This window comes from Bombina bombina, chromosome 3 (genome assembly GCF_027579735.1).
Source record: "Bombina bombina isolate aBomBom1 chromosome 3, aBomBom1.pri, whole genome shotgun sequence".
NCBI classification, from domain to species: domain Eukaryota; kingdom Metazoa; phylum Chordata; class Amphibia; order Anura; family Bombinatoridae; genus Bombina; species Bombina bombina.
In genome coordinates this window covers 210191919-210211776 of record NC_069501.1, presented here as the reverse complement: position 1 = coordinate 210211776, position 19858 = coordinate 210191919, and the positions used below count along the sequence as shown (strand labels likewise).

General features: G+C 41.1%; 1 protein-coding gene across 7 annotated transcripts in view; it reads right to left on the bottom strand.

The window, feature by feature from the left end:
• Positions 1-19858, bottom strand: part of NCOR1 (nuclear receptor corepressor 1) — a 1077134-nt gene that overhangs the window by 114320 nt on the left and 942956 nt on the right. For all 7 annotated transcript variants that reach the window (XM_053706113.1, XM_053706112.1, XM_053706115.1 and 4 more), the window contains 3 exons: positions 14786-14995; positions 12901-13050; positions 12599-12757 (listed from right to left, as the gene is read on the bottom strand). In XM_053706113.1, the coding sequence (XP_053562088.1) occupies positions 12599-12757; positions 12901-13050; positions 14786-14995 (519 nt within the window). The remainder of the gene's footprint in view (positions 1-12598; positions 12758-12900; positions 13051-14785; positions 14996-19858) is intronic.

Below are 19858 nucleotides of genomic sequence, written 5' to 3'. Positions count from 1 at the left end.
AGATTCTTGGTGACGTGGCTAACCCGAAGGGAAGAGCCACCAACTGGTAATACCTGTCTAAGAAGGCGAACCTGAGGAACTGATGATGATTTCTGTGAATCGGAATGTGGAGATAAGCATCCTTTAAGTCCACAGTAGTCATATATTGACCCTCCTGGATCATAGGAAGGATGGTTCGAACCCTGAGAAATTTGTTTAGGATCTTGAGATCCAAGATTGGTCTGAAAGTTCCCTCTTTTTTGGGAACTATAAACAGATTTGAATAGAATGCCTCTCTCTTTATCTGGTTTACAGATAATTGTGAGAGATGAAATCTCCCCTTTGGAGATGAAGCTTTGAAGTCCAGAAGATATCCCTGGGAAACAATCTCTAATGCCCAGGGATCCTGGACGTCTCTTGCCCAAGCCTGGGCGAAGAGAGAAAGTCTGCCCCCTACTAGATCCGGTCCCGGATCGGGGGCTACTCCTTCATGCTGTCTTAGAGGCGGCAGCAGGTTTTTTGGCATGCTTTCCCTTGTTCCAAGCCTGGTTCGGTCTCCAGACTGGTTTGGACTGGGCAAAATTTCCCTCTTGAGCTGAAGCTGCACCACTTTTGAAGTTTCGAAATGAACGAAAAATATTCTGTTTGGTTCTTAATTTATTGGACCTATCCTGAGGAAGGGCGTGACCTTTTCCTCCAGTAATATCAGAAATGATCTCCTTCAGGCCCGGCCCGAAAAGGGTCTGTCCTTTGAAGGGGATGTTAAGAAGCTTAGACTTTGAAGTAACGTCTGCTGACCAGGACTTAAGCCATAGCGCCCTGCGCGCCAGAATGGCAAAACCTGAATTCTTAGCCGTTAGTTTGGATAGATGAAAAACGGCGTCAGAAATAAAGGAATTAGCTAACTTGAGAGCTTTAATCCTGTCTAAAATATCATCTAACGGGGTCTCCACCTGTAGAGCCTCCTCAAGAGACTCGAACCAAAAAGCCACTGCAGCAGTAACTGGGGCAATGCATGCAAGAGGCTGGAGAATAAAACCTTGATGGATAAAAATTTTCTTAAGGAGACCCTCCAATTTTTTATCCATAGGATCTAAGAAAGCACAACTGTCCTCGACGGGGATAGTTGTACGCTTAGCTAGGGTAGAAACAGCACCCTCCACCTTAGGGACTGTCTGCCACGAGTCCCGTATAGCGACATCTATGGGAAACATCTTTTTAAAAGCAGGAGGGGGAGAGAACGGTACACCTGGTCTATCCCATTACTTGGTAATAATTTCCGAAAACCTCTTAGGGACTGGAAAGACATCAGTGTAAAAGACTAGTAATGAGACCAGCAAGCTTGGAAAACACTTTAATAAATGTGAAACAGCAATTAAACAAACACGGTACTGTGCCTTTAAGAGAAAAAAACTATCACATAAACTGCAAAACAGTGTTAAAAAGTAGTAAACTTCGAAATTTTTACAGTGTGTATAAGGGACTAAAGCAGCATTGCACCCACCTGCAAATGGATGATTAACCCTTTAGGCCCCAAACCGGATTTGAAAAACGTTAAAAAACGTTAACAAACAGTTAAACACCTTGCCACAGCTCTGCTGTGGCTCCTACCTGCCCTCAAATACAATTTAGGGAAGAAATAAGTCCTCTATAGTGGTCCTCAGATGCCAGAGGACTCCTTTGGGGAAGCTGGATGTCTCAGTCTGAATAAGAACTGCGCATCTAGAGCGCAAAAATAGGCCCCTCCGACCATGCACTCTATGTCAGAGGGCCTTAAGAAAATACTCCTAGGAGTATCTGACTAGCCATGTGGAAACTAGGCCCCAAAAAACTATTTATCACCCTCAGAGAAAAAACGTTCTTTCTATATAACATGTAAACGTTTTGTCACTAAGAAATATGAGTATTAACATGAATATTACCCTTTTTTGTAAGCATGATCCCAGTCGTTGTTAAATCACTGCATCAGGCTTACCTCAATTATACAAGGCTCTGTCAGCATTTTCTAGATCTTATCATCTCTCTAGAAATAAATATACTGAACATACTTCAAGGCAGGTAATCTGCAAACCGTTGCCCCAACTGAAGTCTTTCCCATACTCTTCAGTTATGTGTGAGAACAGCAATGGACCTTAGTTACAAACCGCTAAGATCATCAACCTCCAGGCAGATTCTTCTTATAATTTCTGCCTGTGAGTAAAACAGTACGACGCCGGTACCGTTTAAAAATAACAAACTATTGATTGAAGGTAAAAACTACACTAAGTCACCACATATCTCTTGATACTTCCTATCTTGTCGAGAGTTGCATGAGAATGACTTGGAGTGGCAGTTAGGGGAGGAGCTATATAGACAGCTCTGCTGTGGGTGTCCTCTTGCAACTTCCTGTTGGGAAGGAGAATATCCCACAAGTAATGGATGAACCCGTGGACTGGATACACCTTACAAGAGAAATCAAGCGTTCAATCTCCAGGCAGTCAGCTGCAGAGAAACTAGATTTGGATGCTGGAACGGACCTTGAATGAGACGGTCCGGTCTCAGCGGCAGTGTCCACGGTGGCAGAGATGACATGTCCACCAGGTCTGCATATCAAGTCCTGCGTGGCCACGCAGGTGCTATCAAAATCACCAAAGCTCTCTCCTGTTTGATTCTGGCAATCAGACAAGGAAGGAGAGGAAATGGTGGAAACACATAAGCCAGGTTGAACGAGCAAGGTACTGCTAGAGCATCTATCAGTACTGCTTGAGAATCCCTTGATCTGGACCCGTAACAAGAAAGTTTGGCATTCTGACAAGATGCCATCAGATCCAATTCTGGTGTGCCCCATTGATGAATCAATTGTGCAAACACCTCCGGATGGAGTTCCCACTCCCCGGGATGAAAAGTCTGACGACTTAGAAAATCCGCTTCCCAGTTCTCCACTCCTGGGATATAGATTGCTGATAGATGGCAAGAGTGAGTCTCTGCCCATTGAATTATTTTGGAAACCTCTATCATCGCTAGAGAACTCTTTGTTCCCACCTGATGATTGATATATGCTACAGTCGTGATATTGTCCGACTGGAATCTTATGAATCTGGCCAAAGCCAGCTGAGGCCACGCCTGAAGCGCGTTGAATATCGCTCTCAGTTCTAGAATATTTATCGGGAGGAGAGCCTCCTCCTGGGTCCACACACCCTGTGCTTTCAGGGAATTCCAGACTGCACCCCAGCCCAATAGGCTGGAGTCCGTCGACACTATGACCCATGCTGGCCAGCGGAAACAGATTCCCTGGGACAGATGATCCTGTGAAAACCACCAAAGAAGAGAGTCTCTGGATCCAGATTTATCTGAGGAGATAAATTTGCATAATCCTCATTCCACTGATTGAGCATGCATAGTTGCAGTGGTCTGAGATGCAAGCGAGCAAACGGAACAATGTCCATTGCCGCTACCATTAGTCCGATTACTTCCATACACTGAGCCACTGACGGCCGAGGAATGGAAAGGAGAGCTCGGCAGGAGGTTAAAATCTTTGATTTCCTGACCTCCGTCAGAATTTTTTTTATGTCTACCGAATCTATCAGAGTTCCCAGGAATGGAACTCTTGTGAGGGGGATAAGTGAACTCTTTTTTACGTTCACCTTCCACCCGTGAGATCTTAGAAAAGCCAACACGATGTCCGTGTGAGATTTGGCAAGTTGGTAAGTTGAAATTGATATTGTCCAGATAAGGCGCCACCTGCTATGCCCCGCGTCCTTAGAACCGCCAGAAGGGACCCTAGCACTTTTGTGAAAATTCTGGGAGCTGTGGCCAACCCGAAGGGAAGAGCCACAAACTGGTAATGCTTGTCCAGGAAGGCGAACCTGAGGAACTGGTGATGATCTTTGTGGATAGGAATGTGAAGATACGCATCCTTTAAATCCACGGTGGTCATATATTGACCCTCCTGGATCATTGGTAAAATAGTCCGAATGGTCTCCATCTTGAAGGATGGGACTCTGAGGAATTTGTTTAGGATCATGAGATCTAAGATTGGTCTGAAGGTTCCCTCTTTTTTGGGAACCACAGATTGGAGTAAAACCCCTGCCCCTGTTCTGCTTTTGGAACTGGGCAGATTACTCCCATGGTATATAGGTCTTCTACACAGCGTAAGAACACCTCTCTTTTTGTCTGGTTTACAGACAATCAAGAAAGATGGAATCTCCCCCTTGGAGGAGAATCTTTGAAGTCTAGAAGATACCCCCCTGGGTCACGATTTCTAAATCCCAGGAGTCCTGAACGTCTCTTGTCCAAGCCTGAGAAAAGAGAGAAAGTCTGCCCCCTACTAGATCCGGTCCCGGATCGAGGGCTGCCTCTTCATGCTGTCTTGGTGGCAGCAGCGGGCTTCTTGGCCTGTTTACCCTTGTTCCAGACTGACTTGGATTGAGCAAAATTCCCCTCCTGCTTTGCAGCAGGGGAGGAGGTAGAGGGACCACCTTTGAAGTTTCAAAAGGAACGAAAATTATTTTGTTTGGTCCTCATCTTATTTGTCTTATCCTGAGGAAGGGCATGGCCTTTTCCTCCAGTGATGTCTGAAATGATCTCTTTCAGTTTAGGCCCGAATAGGGTCTTACCCTTGAAAGGAATTGCTAAAAACATAATTTATGTAAGAACTTACCTGATAAATTCATTTCTTTCATATTAGCAAGAGTCCATGAGCTAGTGACGTATGGGATATACATTCCTACCAGGAGGGGCAAAGTTTCCCAAACCTCAAAATGCCTATAAATACACCCCTCACCACACCCACAATTCAGTTTAACGAATAGCCAAGAAGTGGGGTGATAAAAAAGTGCGAAAGCATATAAAATAAGGAATTGGAATAATTGTGCTTTATACAAAATCATAACCACCACAAAAAAAGGGCGGGCCTCATGGACTCTTGCTAATATGAAAGAAATGAATTTATCAGGTAAGTTCTTACATAAATTATGTTTTCTTTCATGTAATTAGCAAGAGTCCATGAGCTAGTGACGTATGGGATAATGACTACCCAAGATGTGGATCTTTCCACACAAGAGTCACTAGAGAGGGAGGGATAAAATAAAGACAGCCAATTCCTGCTGAAAATAATCCACACCCAAAATAAAGTTTAACGAAAAACATAAGCAGAAGATTCAAACTGAAACCGCTGCCTGAAGTACTTTTCTACCAAAAATTGCTTCAGAAGAAGAAAATACATCAAAATGGTAGAATTTAGTAAAAGTATGCAAAGAGGACCAAGTTGCTGCTTTGCAGATCTGGTCAACCGAAGCTTCATTCCTAAACGCCCAGGAAGTAGAAACTGACCTAGTAGAATGAGCTGTAATCCTATGAGGCGGAGTTTTACCCGACTCAACATAGGCAAGATGAATTAAAGATTTCAACCAAGATGCCAAAGAAATGGCAGAAGCTTTCTGGCCTTTTCTAGGACCGGAAAAGATAACAAATAGACTAGAAGTCTTACGGAAAGATTTCGTAGCTTCAACATAATATTTCAAAGCTCTAACAACATCCAAAGAATGCAACGATTTCTCCTTAGAATTCTTAGGATTAGGACATAATGAAGGAACCACAATTTCCCTACTAATGTTGTTGGAATTCACAACTTTAGGTAAAAATTCAAAAGAAGTTCGCAACACCGCCTTATCCTGATGAAAAATCAGAAAAGGAGACTCACAAGAAAGAGCAGATAATTCAGAAACTCTTCTGGCAGAAGAGATGGCCAAAAGGAACAAAACTTTCCAAGAAAGTAATTTAATGTCCAATGAATGCATAGGTTCAAACGGAGAAGCTTGAAGAGCTCCCAGAACCAAATTCAAACTCCAAGGAGGAGAAATTGACTTAATGACAGGTTTTATACGTACCAAAGCTTGTACAAAACAATGAATATCAGGAAGAATAGCAATCTTTCTATGAAAAAGAACTGAAAGAGCAGAGATTTGTCCTTTCAAAGAACTTGCGGACAAACCCTTATCTAAACCATCCTGAAGAAACTGTAAAATTCTCGGTATTCTAAAAGAATGCCAAGAAAAATGATGAGAAAGACACCAAGAAATATAAGTCTTCCAGACTCTATAATATATCTCTCGAGATACAGATTTACGAGCCTGTAACATAGTATTAATGACAGAGTCAGAGAAACCTCTTTGACCAAGAATCAAGCGTTCAATCTCCATACCTTTAAATTTAAGGATTTCAGATCCTGATGGAAAAAGAGACCTTGTGACAGAAGGTCTGGTCTTAACGGAAGAGTCCACGGTTGGCAAGAGGCCATCCGGACAAGATCCGCATACCAAAACCTGTGAGGCCATGCCGGAGCTACCAGCAGAACAAACGAGCATTCCTTCAGAATCTTGGAGATTACTCTTGGAAGAAGAACTAGAGGCGGAAAGATATAGGCAGGATGATACTTCCAAGGAAGTGATAATGCATCCACTGCCTCCGCCTGAGGATCCCGGGATCTGGACAGATACCTGGGAAGTTTCTTGTTTAGATGGGACGCCATCAGATCTATTTCTGGAAGTTCCCACATTTGAACAATCTGAAGAAATACCTCTGGGTGAAGAGACCATTCGCCCGGATGCAACGTTTGGCGACTGAGATAATCCGCTTCCCAATTGTCTATACCTGGGATATGAACCGCAGAGATTAGACAGGAGCTGGATTCCGCCCAAACCAAAATTCGAGATACTTCTTTCATAGCCAGAGGACTGTGAGTCCCTCCTTGATGATTGATGTATGCCACAGTTGTGACATTGTCTGTCTGAAAACAAATGAACGATTCTCTCTTCAGAAGAGGCCAAAACTGAAGAGCTCTGAAAATTGCACGGAGTTCCAAAATATTGATTGGAAATCTCACCTCCTGAGATTCCCAAACTCCTTGTGCTGTCAGAGATCCCCACACAGCTCCCCAACCCGAGAGACTTGCATCTGTTGAAATTACAGTCCAGGTCGGAAGCACAAAAGAAGCCCCCTGAATTAAACGATGGTGATCTGTCCACCATGTTAGAGAGTGTCGAACAATCGGTTTTAAAGATATTGTTTGAGATATCTTCGTGTAATCCTTGCACCATTGCTTCAGCATACAGAGCTGAAGAGGTCGCATGTGAAAACGAGCAAAGGGGATCGCGTCCGATGCAGCAGTCATAAGACCTAGAATTTCCATGCATAAGGCTACCGAAGGGAATGATTGTGACTGAAGGTTTCGACAAGCTGCAATCAATTTTAGACGTCTCTTGTCTGTTAAAGACAGAGTCATGGACACTGAATCCATCTGGAAACCCAGAAAGGTTACCCTTGTCTGAGGAATCAAAGAACTTTTTGGTAAATTGATCCTCCAACCATGATCTTGAAGAAACAACACAAGTCGATTCGTATGAGATTCTGCTAAATGTAAAGACTGAGCAAGTACCAAGATATCGTCCAAATAAGGAAATACCACAATACCCTGTTCTCTGATTACAGACAGAAGGGCACCGAGAACCTTTGTAAAAATTCTTGGAGCTGTAGCTAGGCCAAACGGCAGAGCCACAAACTGGTAATGCTTGTCCAGAAAAGAGAATCTCAGGAACTGATAATGATCTGGATGAATCGGAATATGCAGATATGCATCCTGTAAATCTATTGTGGACATATAATTCCCTTGCTGAACAAAAGGCAAGATAGTCCTTACAGTTACCATTTTGAACGTTGGTATTCGTACATAACGATTCAATATTTTTAGATCCAGAACTGGTCTGAAGGAGTTCTCCTTCTTTGGTACAATAAAGAGATTTGAATAAAACCCCATCCCCTGTTCCAGAACTGGAACTGGCATAATTACTCCAGTCAACTCTAGATCTGAAACACATTTCAGAAATGCTTGAGCTTTTACTGGATTTACTGGGACACGGGAAAGAAAAAATCTCTTTGCAGGAGGTCTCATCTTGAAACCAATCCTGTACCCTTCCGAAACAATGTTCTGAATCCAAAGATTGTGAACAGAATTGATCCAAATTTCTTTGAAAAAACGTAACCTGCCCCCTACCAGCTGAGCTGGAATGAGGGCCGCACCTTCATGTGGACTTAGAAGCAGGCTTTGCCTTTCTAGCTGGCTTGGATTTATTCCAGACTGGAGATGGTTTCCAAACTGAAACTGCTCCTGAGGATGAAGGATCAGGCTTTTGTTCTTTGTTGAAACGAAAGGAACGAAAACGATTATTAGCCCTACTTTTACCTTTAGATTTTTTATCCTGTGGTAAAAAAGTTCCTTTCCCACCAGTAACAGTTGAAATGATGGAATCCAACTGAGAACCAAATAATTTGTTACCCTGGAAAGAAATAGAAAGTAAAGTTGATTTAGAAGCCATATCAGCATTCCAAGTTTTAAGCCATAAAGCTCTTCTAGCTAAAATAGCTAGAGACATAAACCTGACATCAACTCTGATAATATCAAAAATGGCATCACAGATAAAATTATTAGCATGCTGTAGAAGAATAATAATATCATGAGAATCATGATGTGTTACTTGTTGCGCTAAAGTTTCCAACCAAAAAGTTGAAGCTGCAGCAACATCAGCCAAAGATATAGCAGGTCTAAGAAGATTACCTGAACACAGATAAGCTTTTCTTAGAAAGGACTCAATTTTCCTATCTAGAGGATCCTTAAACGAAGTACCATCTGACGTAGGAATAGTAGTACGTTTAGCAAGGGTAGAAATAGCCCCATCAACTTTAGGGATTTTGTCCCAAAATTCCAATCTGTCAGACGGCACAGGATATAAATGCTTAAAACGTTTAGAAGGAGTAAATGAATTACCCAATTTATCCCATTCTTTGGAAATTACTGCAGAAATAGCATTAGGAACAGGAAAAACTTCTGGAATAACCACAGGAGCTTTAAATACCTTATCCAAACGTTTAGAATTAGTATCAGGAGGACCAGAATCCTCTATTTCTAAAGCAATTAGTACTTCTTTAAGTAAAGAACGAATAAATTCCATTTTAAATAAATATGAAGATTTATCAGCATCAACCTCAGAGACAGAATCCTCTGAACCAGAGGAGTCATCAGAATCAGAATGATGATGTTCATTTAAAAATTCATCTGTAGGGAGAGAAGTTTTAAAAGATTTTTTACGTTTACTAGAAGGAGAAATAACAGACATAGCCTTCTTTATGGATTCAGAAACAAAATCTCTTATATTATCAGGAACATTCTGCACCTTAGATGTTGAAGGAACTGCAACAGGCAATGGTACTTTACTAAAGGAAATATTATCTGCTTTAACAAGTTTGTCATGACAATCAATACAAACAACAGCTGGAGAAATGGCTACCAAAAGTTTACAGCAGATGCACTTAGCTTTGGTAGATTCAGCACTTGACAGCGATTTTCCTGTAGTATCTTCTGACTCAGATGCAACGTGAGACATCTTGCAATATGTAAGAGAAAAAACAACATATATATAAAGCAAAATTGATCAAATTCCTTAAATGACAGTTTCAGGAATGGGAAAAAATGCCAAGAACAAGCCTCTAGCAACCAGAAGCAATAAAAAAATGAGACTTAAATAATTGAGGAGACTAAAGCGACGCCCATATTATTTGGCGCCAAAATGACGCCATATCCGGAACGCCGACATCTTTGGCGCGAAATAACGTCAAAAAATGACGTAACTTCCGGCGACACGTATGACGCCGGAAACGGAAATAGAATTTTGCGTCAAAAAAGTCCGCGCCAAAAATGACGTAATAAAATGAGGCATTTTCAGCCCCCGCGAGCCTAATAGCCCACCGGGAAGAGTCAAATTTTTGAAGGTAAGAAAAAATGAATAAATCAAAAAATGCATTATCCCAAATATGAAACTGACTGTCTGAAAATAAGGAAAGTTGAACATTCTGAGTCAAGGCAAATAAATGTTTGAATACATATATTTAGAACTTTATAAACAAAGTGCCCAACCATAGCTTGGAGTGTCACAGAAAATAAGACTTACTTACCCCAGGACACTCATCTACATATAGCAGATAGCCAAACCAGTACTGAAACGAGAATCAGCAGAGGTAATGGTATATATAAGAGTATATCGTCGATCTGAAAAGGGAGGTAAGAGATGAATCTCTACGACCGATAACAGAGAACCTATGAAATAGACCCCGTAGAAGGAGATCACTGCATTCAAATAGGCAATACTCTTCTCACATCCCTCTGACATTCACTGCACGCTGAGAGGAAAACCGGGCTCCAACTTGCTGCGGAGCGCATATCAACGTAGAATCTAGCACAAACTTACTTCACCACCTCCATCGGAGGCAAAGTTTGTAAAACTGAATTGTGGGTGTGGTGAGGGGTGTATTTATAGGCATTTTGAGGTTTGGGAAACTTTGCCCCTCCTGGTAGGAATGTATATCCCATACGTCACTAGCTCATGGACTCTTGCTAATTACATGAAAGAAAGCTTAGATTTTGATGACACGTCAGCAGACCAGGACTTAAGCCATAACGGTCTACGTGCTAAAATAGCAAAACCTGAATTCTTTGCCGCTAATTTAGCCAGTTGAAAAGCGGCATCTGTAATGAAAGAATTAGCTAGCTTGAGAGCCCTAATTCTATCCAGAATATCATCTAATGGGGTCTCAACCTTAAAGGGCCATTATACACTCATTTTTTCTTTGCATAAATGTTTTGTAGATGATCTATTTATAAAGCCCATAAAGTTTTTTTTTTTTTTTTAAATGTATAATTTTGCTTATTTTTAAATAACCTTGCTCTGATTTTCAGACTCCTAACCAAGCCCCAAAGTTTTATTTGAATACTGTCAGCTACCTTATCCAGCTTGCTCCTGTTTGTGTAAAGGGTCTTTTCATATGCAAAAGAAGGGGGAGGGGGGAGTGTCTTATTTCCCACTTGCAGTGGGCTTTCCAACTGCCTTTTCAACAGAGCTAAACTGAAAGCTTCTAAGTTTTTAAACCATTTTATACTGGATTTTTATATCAGTATCTGTGCATCTTATTCTTTATAGTAGTGTCTTTTACACGCAGTTATATGAAAAGGAGTATACTGCCCTTTAAGAGCCTCCTCTAGAGCCTCAAACCCAAACGCAGCTGCAGTAGTTACAGGAACAAAGCACGCTATAGGTTGCAGAAGAAAACCCAGATGAATAAATAATTTCTTTAGAAGACCCTCTAATTTTTTATCCATAGGATCTTTGAAAGCACAACTGTCCTCAATAGGTATAGTTGTACGCTTAGCCAGGGTAGAAATAGCTCCCTCCACCTTAGGGACCGTCTGCCACGAATCCAGAATGGTGTCTGATATGGGAAACTTTTTCTTAAAAGTAGGAGGGGGAGAAAACGGAATACCTGGTCTATCCCACTCCTTAGTAACAATGTCCGAAATCCTCTTAGGGACCAAAAAAAACATTAGTGTAAGCAGGAACCTCTAGATATCTATCCATTTTACACAATTTCTCTGGTGGAATTACAATAGGGTCACAATCATCGCTAAAACCTCCCTGAGCAACAAGCGGAGGTGTTCTAGCTTAAATTTAAAAGCCGTCATATCTGAGTCTGTCTGAGGGAACATCTTTCCTGAATCAGAAAGCTCTCCCTCAGACAGCAATTCCCTCACCCCCAACTCAGAACATTGTGAGGGTACATCGGAGAAGGCTAATAAAGCGTCAGAGGGCTCAGCATTTACTCTCACACCGGACCGACTGCGCTTCCCCTGCAACCCAGGCAGTTTAGATAAAACCTCTGTGAGGGCAGTATTCATAACTGCGGCCATATCTTGCAGGGTGAAAGAATTAGACGCACTAGAAGTACTTGGCGTCGCTTGCTTGTGTCAAATACACCTGCGCAACTGAGGCGCGAAAATATGCCCCGCCCATCTCACTCGATGTCTCTCAGCCCAAATGAACCGCACCAGAGCGGTCTCAAACTAGCCATGTGGGTTCTTAAACCCAAAAAGAAGCCAAGTGTACCCTCTCATTAAAGCATCAAAAACGTTATCAGCACTCCCAGTTGAATAAACGTTTGCCCACAAACATTCAAACTCAGTGTCAACCATTTTTTCTAAGGCCCTATATGCAAGCTTAGTAATACCCCTCTTCTTTTAGGATTACTGCTTACCTTTACCCTCATGGGGATACTGTCAGCCAATTCTGAAATACCTGTGTCTCTCCAGGAAAAAAATGACTGAACATACCTCACTGCTTATAGCATGAAAAACGTTCCTCCCACATTCTGAGGGAACTGCTCTGGATCTTAGTGACAAATGCTAAGATCATCAGCCTCCAGGCAGAAGTCTTCATCCATCTGCTGCCTGAGAGAAAATAGTACACACCGGTACCATTTAAAATAAAAAAACTCTTGCTTGAAGAAAATAAAAACTAACATTTTATCACCTCTTTCACTTTACCCTTCCTAGTACTTAGAGTAGGCAAAGAGAATGACTGGGGGGTGGAGTCAAGGGAGGAGCTATATAGACAGCTCTGCTGTGGTGCTCTTTGCCACTTCCTGTTAGCAGGAGGATAATATCCCACAAGTAAAGGATGAATCCGTGGACTCGTCGTATCTTATAGAAGAAAAGAGTATGTTAATAATTTTCTGCAATTGTGGATAATATGCTGCTTACCAGGTCTTAGATAATGTTCACTTTGGGATGAAGTGTTGGCCACAGCCATCCTCTCTCGCTCCCTTTCTCTGTCACGATGTTCCTTCTCTCTCTCTCTTTCACGTTCCCTTTCTCGTTCAGCACTGGCAGAAGCTGCAGCTGCTAGGTGAGCTTGATGTCCTAAGATAGTGTATCATGTCATAAGTAAACCATACATGCAATACATTCACTAATGTAAAAAATATAAAGTCCATTATAGAATTCAGGGATGGTGTTGATTAGACTGATGTTAATTTACCCCCCCCCCCCCCACAACTTTATACCTGGAGACATGGAAGCAGGGTTGTATGGTCTGGGTGGGAAAGCCAGTTGCGTTCCAGGGATGTATGTAATCCTGTCCATAGGTGGTGTACTTGTTCCCCCAGGATGAGGAACCAAAATTGTAGGAGGCATGTTGGTTAGGTCAATTATTCCTGTTTAAAAATATTCAATAAGTTCAACATTTCAACTGCAAGCAGGTCCAACTCCAAAGCCAAACTTACTACAAACACTAGTATTGGAGTACATATGATTAGGAATGAAACAGACAATGTGTGATTAAGAATTAGACACTGTTGGGTTGTGCAGTGACAGTATTTCATTGTTAGGACAGATTATTTTATACACACTACTACTAAAGTAGTAATGTTCTTTAATTGAAATTTATGAACAAATTGAATTAAAGGGACAGTCTAGACCCAATACTTAAAGGGACACTGAACCCAAATTTTTTCTTTCGTGATTCAGATAGAGCATGCAATTTTAAGCAACTTTCTAATTTACTCCTATTATCAACTTTTCTTCATTCTCTTGGTATCTTTATTTGAAAAGCAAGAATGCAGGGGCTAGATTTATTAAGCCCCTACGGCAGCAAGTACTCTCAAGAACTTGCTCGCCGTCATTTATCAAGCAGCGGTCACCAGACCGCTGCTTCCTTAGCCTCTTCGCCACCTCTAATCTGGCGAAATTCAATCTCCTCTGTCTAGTCAGACCGAGGAGATTGACAGCTCCTGCCCGCGCGTGATTCGCTGTGCGCGGGCGGGATTGCACGCGAGTGCAAAATTGCGCTCATGTGCAATGCCGAATACCTGCGGGTATTTTCGCCCCGCCTCAGCTTTAATAAATCTAGCCCTAAGTTTAGATCCCGTGCCATTTTTGGTGAACAATCTGGGTTGTTCTTGCCGATTGGTGGATTAATTTAACCGACCAATAAACAAGTGCTGTCCAGGGTTTTGATCCAAAAAATAGCTTAGATGCCTTCTTTTTTAAATAAAGATAGCAAGAGAACGAAGAAAAATTGATAATAGGAGTTAATTAGAAAGTTGATTAAAATTGCTCTATCTGAATATCTAAAGAAATAATTTGGGTTCAGTGACCCTTTAATCTCTATTACTTATTGTTACATACCAAACAAGCATCTTGTAACAGGTTCCATATCTATAAGCGTGTAAGTAGTAGATGAAACTTTTAAATAATGATCATTTGTTAGCAACCGAAAATGGCAGCCTATCTCTGCCCACAGCTTTCTTCTTGTCCAGTTAGCCGTTTCCTTGTATGCCAGTTTAGCAGTAAATCTTTAATATTTGTAACTAAGCCATTTCAAATTGCACATGCACAAATTAGCATGTACAAGTAGATCATCTTATTCATGAGTTGATTGTGAGTGTAGAAACTTAAAATACCAAAATATACATGCAACAGGTGGGCACAGAGCTTGGCGGCCATTTTCGTCTCCTAACAAACCATAAATATTTAAATGTTTCATGTACTTCTTACAAGCTCATAGATGGGGGACCAGTTGCAGGATGCTTCTCTGGTATGTAATCAAAATTATGTACTGGCTCTAGACCACTGGTTTTCAAACCGGTCCTCAGGCCTCCCTAACAGGCGAGGTTTTCAGGAATACCTGGGGTTAGAGCAGGTTAATAACCGTGTTTACTAATCAGCTGATTTCACATGTGCTCTAGTTCAGAGATCCTAAAAAATCCGGCCTGTTTGAGGAGGCCTGAGGACAGGTTTGAAAACCAGTGGTCTAAACTCTCCCTTTTAGTATAGACTATTTCATTTTAAAGGCATAAAAGATTTAAAAAGCAGAATGAATACACATTCAAGAAAGAAAACTATGAAAGAGCACAATCCATATTGATCCAATGTAATAGCAAGACCTACCTCTTGCTCCGGGATATGGAATCGAAAGACCTTGCTCTCTGGGAGAAAGACCTCTGCCAACATCCGGCCTTAAATTGACCTGCATTTGCTGTGAAGTGATATAGTCATTTAGGATTGTCTGCCGTGTGTTTTCCATAGCATAAAGCTGGTATTGGCTGGGGTAACCAGGTGTGGGAGAAAGTTGCCTTTGAAATAAATACGCTGCAGCAGCTGGGGGAGAGAAAAAAAAAAAAAACAGTTATCGTCTCCATAAGGACATCACTAAGCAAAAACAAAATTTATGCTCATCTGATAAATGGTGGTGAGAATTCACGAGCCATTACTCCTGGCTACTATGAGGTAGATTCTTAAAACTCCAAGAGCATAAACAAATGCAAGATAACAAGACAATGCAATAGCACTTAGTCTGAACTTCAAATGAGTAGTAGATTTTTTTTCCTGACAATTTTAAAAGTTATGTCTTTTTCCACTCCCCATGTACCATGTGACAGCCATCAGCCAATCACAAATGCATACACATACCATGTGACAGCCATCAGCCATTCACAAATGCAAACACACTTATACTTGCACATGCTCAGTAGGAGCTGGTGACTAAAAAAGTTTAAATATAAAAAGACTGTGCACATTTAGTTAATGGAAGTAAATTGGAAAGTTGTTTAAAATTGCATACTCTATCTGAATAATGAAAGTTTAATTTTGAGTGAGTGTCCCTTTAATCCATCACACTTGTCTGCTATGCTAGTCTGACGTATAGCCAATCAGAGAGAAGTACAAAATGAAAAATCAGGGAAAATGAGGTGCAAACTAGAACTACTGACAGAAATGTTTTAGGTAAATTTAGTGAAAAAGGGTAGGTCTCATGTACTCACCATCATGCAAAAAACAAAATTTATGCTTACCTGATAAATTTCTTTCTTTCCGGACATGGAGAGCCCATGATGTCATTCCAATTACTGGTGGGATATTCAACTCCTGGCCAGCAGGAGGAGGCAAAGAGCACCCCATCAAAAGCTGTTAAGTGTAACTGACTTACCCATAACCCCCAGTCATTCAGCGAAAGGAAATGGAAAAGAAAGAAACACAAGGGTAAAAAGATGAATGAGGATTACTAAAAAAAAACAAACCTGCCAAACTATAATAAAAAAAAATAAAGGGCGGGGTCGTGGACTCTTCATGTCCGGAAATAAATAAATGTATCAGTTAAGCATAAATTTTGTTTTCTTTCCTATGACATGGAGACTCCACGTCGTCACTTCAATTACTAGTGGGAACCAATACCCAAGCTAGAGGACACGGAATGAGCAGGGAGGGAGACAAAAGGCAGGAGGACCTAAACAGAAGGCACCACCGCTTAAAGAACATTTCTCCCAAAAGAAGCCTCGGTTGAGGCAAAGTATTAAATTTGAAAAATGTGGAAAAAAATATGCAGAGGACCATGTTGCCCCATTGCAAATCTGTTCCACAGAAGCTTCATGTCTTAAAGCCCGAGACGAGAAGACAGCCCTAGAGGAATGAGCTGTAATTATCTTAGGAGGCTGCTGTCTAGCAGTCTCATAAGCCAAACAAATCAAACTACGCCACCAAAGAGACAGAGTAGAAGAAGTGGCCTTCTGACCCTTACGCTTTCCAGAGAAAACAACAAACAAGCCCAAAAATTGCCAAAAATCTTTAGTATCTTGTAGGAAAAAAATTTTTTACAGCCCGCACAACATCCAAGTTATGTAAAAAAACATAATTTATGTAAGAACTTACCTGATAAATTCATTTCTTTCATATTAGCAAGAGTCCATGAGCTAGTGACGTATGGGATATACATTCCTACCAGGAGGGGCAAAGTTTCCCAAACCTCAAAATGCCTATAAATACACCCCTCACCACACCCACAAATCAGTTTAACGAATAGCCAAGAAGTGGGGTGATAAGAAAAAGTGCGAAGCATAAATATAAGGAATTGGAACAATTGTGCTTTATACAAAAAAATCATAACCACCACAAAAAAGGGTGGGCCTCATGGACTCTTGCTAATATGAAAGAAATTAATTTATCAGGTAAGTTCTTACATAAATTATGTTTTCTTTCATGTAATTAGCAAGAGTCCATGAGCTAGTGACGTATGGGATAATGACTACCCAAGATGTGGATCTTCCACGCAAGAGTCACTAGAGAGGGAGGGATAAAATAAAGACAGCCAATTCCGCTGAAAAAAATCCACACCCAAACAAAGTTTAAAACTTATAATGAAAAAAACTGAAAATATAAGCAGAAGAATCAAACTGAAACAGCTGCCTGAAGTACTTTTCTACCAAAAACTGCTTCAGAAGAAGAAAACACATCAAAATGGTACAATTTAGTAAAATTATGCAAAGAAGACCAAGTTGCTGCTTTGCAAATCTGAACAACCGAAGCTTCATTCCTAAACGCCCAGGAAGTAGAAACTGACTTAGTAGAATGAGCTGTAATCCTTTGAGGCGGAGTTTTACCCGACTCGACATAAGCATGATGAATTAAAGATTTCAACCAAGATGCCAAAGAAATGGCAGAAGCCTTCTGACCTTTCCTAGAACCGGAAAAGATAATAAATAGACTAGAAGTCTTTCGGAAATTCTTAGTAGCTTCAACATAATATTTCAAAGCTCTAACTACATCCAAAAAAAGCAATGATTTCTCCTTAGAATTCTTAGGATTAGGACATAATGAAGGAACCACAATTTCTCTACTAATGTTGTTAGAATTCACAACCTTAGGTAAAAATTTAAAAGAAGTTCGCAACACCGCCTTATCCTGATGAAAAATCAGACAAGAAAGAGCAGATAATTCAGAAACTCTTCTGGCAGAAGAGATGGCCAAAAGGAACAAAACTTTTCAAGAAAGTAATTTAATGTCCAAAGAATGCATAGGTTCAAACGGAGGAGCTTGAAGAGCCCCCAGAACCAAATTCAAACTCCAAGGAGGAGAAATTGACTTAATGACAGGTTTTATATGAACCAAAGCTTGTACAAAACAATGAATATCAGGAAGATTAACAATCTTTCTGTAAAAAAGAACAGAAAGAGCAGAGATTTGTCTTTTCAAGGAACTTGCAGACAAACCTTTATCCAAACCATCCTGAAGAAACTGTAAAATTCTCGGAATTCTAAAAGAATGCCAGGAAAAATGATGAGAAAGACACCAAGAAATATAAGTCTTCCAGACTCTATAATATATCTCCCTAGATACGGATTTACGAGCCTGTAACATAGTATTAATCACAGAGTCAGAGAAACCTCTTTGACTAAGAATCAAGCGTTCAATCTCCATACCTTTAAATTTAAGTATTTGAGATCCTGATGGAAAAAAAGGAGCTTGTGACAGAAGGTCTGGATTTAACGGAAGAGTCCACGGTTGGCAAGAGGCCATCCGGACAGGATCCGCATACCAAAAACCTGTGAGGCCATGCTGGAGCCACCAGCAGAACAAATGAGCATTCCTTCAGAATCTTGGAGATTACTCTTGGAAGAAGAACTAGAGGCGGAAAGATATAGGCAGGATGATACTTCCAAGGAAGTGACAACGCATCCACTGCTTCCACTTGAGGATCCCTGGATCTGGACAGATACCTGGGAAGTTTCTTGTTTAGATGAGAAGCCATCAGATCTATTTCTGGAAGACCCCATATTTGAACAATCTGAAGAAATACCTCTGGGAGAAGAGACCATTCGCCCGGATGAAACGTGTGGCGACTGAGATAATCCGCTTCCCAATTGTCTATACCTGGGATATGAACCGCAGAAACTAGACAGGAGCTGGATTCCGCCCATACCAGAATTAGAGATACTTCTTTCATAGCCAGAGGACTGTGAGTCCCTCCTTGATGATTGATGTATGCCACAGTTGTGACATTGTCTGTCTGAAAACAAATGAACGATTCTCTCTTTAGAAGAGGCCAAGACTGAAGAGCTCTGAAAATTGCACGGAGTTCCAAAATATTGATCGGTTATCTCACCGCCTGAGATTCCCAAACCCCTTGTGCTGTCAGAGACCCCCACACAGCTCCCCAACCTGTAGGACTTGCATCTGTTGAAATTACAGTCCAGGTCGGAAGAACAAAAGAAGCCCCCTGAACTAAACGATGGTGATCTGTCCACCACGTCAGAGAGTGTCGTACAATCGGTTTTAAAGATAATAATTGAGATATCTTTGTGTAATCCCTGCACCACTGGTTCAGCATACAGAGCTGAAGAGGCCGCATGTGAAAACGAGCAAAGGGGATCGCGTCCGATGCCGCAGTCATAAGACCTAGAATTTCCATGCATAAGGCTACCGAAGGGAAAGATTGTGACTGAAGGTTTCGACAAGCTGATATCAACTTTAGACGTCTCATGTCTATCAAAGATAGAGTCATGGATACTGAATCTATCTGAAAACCTAAAAAGGTTACCTAAGTCTGAGGAATCAATTAACTTTTTGGTAAATTTATCCTCCAACCATGATGTTGAAGAAACAACACAAGTCGATTCGAATGAGATTCTGCTAAATGTGAAGACTGAGCAAGTACCAAGATATCGTCCAAATAAGGAATACCACAATACCCTGTTCTCTGATTACAGACAGAAGGGCACCGAGAACCTTTGTAAAAATTCTTGTAGCTGTAGCTAGGCCAAACGGCAGAGCCACAAACTGGTAATGCTTGTCTAGGAAAGAGAATCTCAGAAACTGATAGTGATCTGGATGAATCGGAATATGCAGATATGCAACCTGTAAATCTATAGAAGACATATAATGCCCTTGTTGAACAAAAGGCAGGATAGTCCTTACAGTTACCATTTTGAATGTTGGTATCCTTACATAACGATTCAATATTTTTAGATCCAGAACTGGTCTGAAGGAATTTTCCTTCTTTGGTACAATGAAGAGATTTGAATAAAACCCCAGTCCCTGTTCCAGAGCTGAAACTGGCAAAATTACTCCAGTCAACTCTAGATCTGAAACACATTTCAGAAATGCTTGAGCCTTCGCTGGGTTTACTGGGACACGGGAAAGAAAAAATCTCTTTGCAGGAGGCCTTATCTTGAAGCCAATTCTGTACCCTTC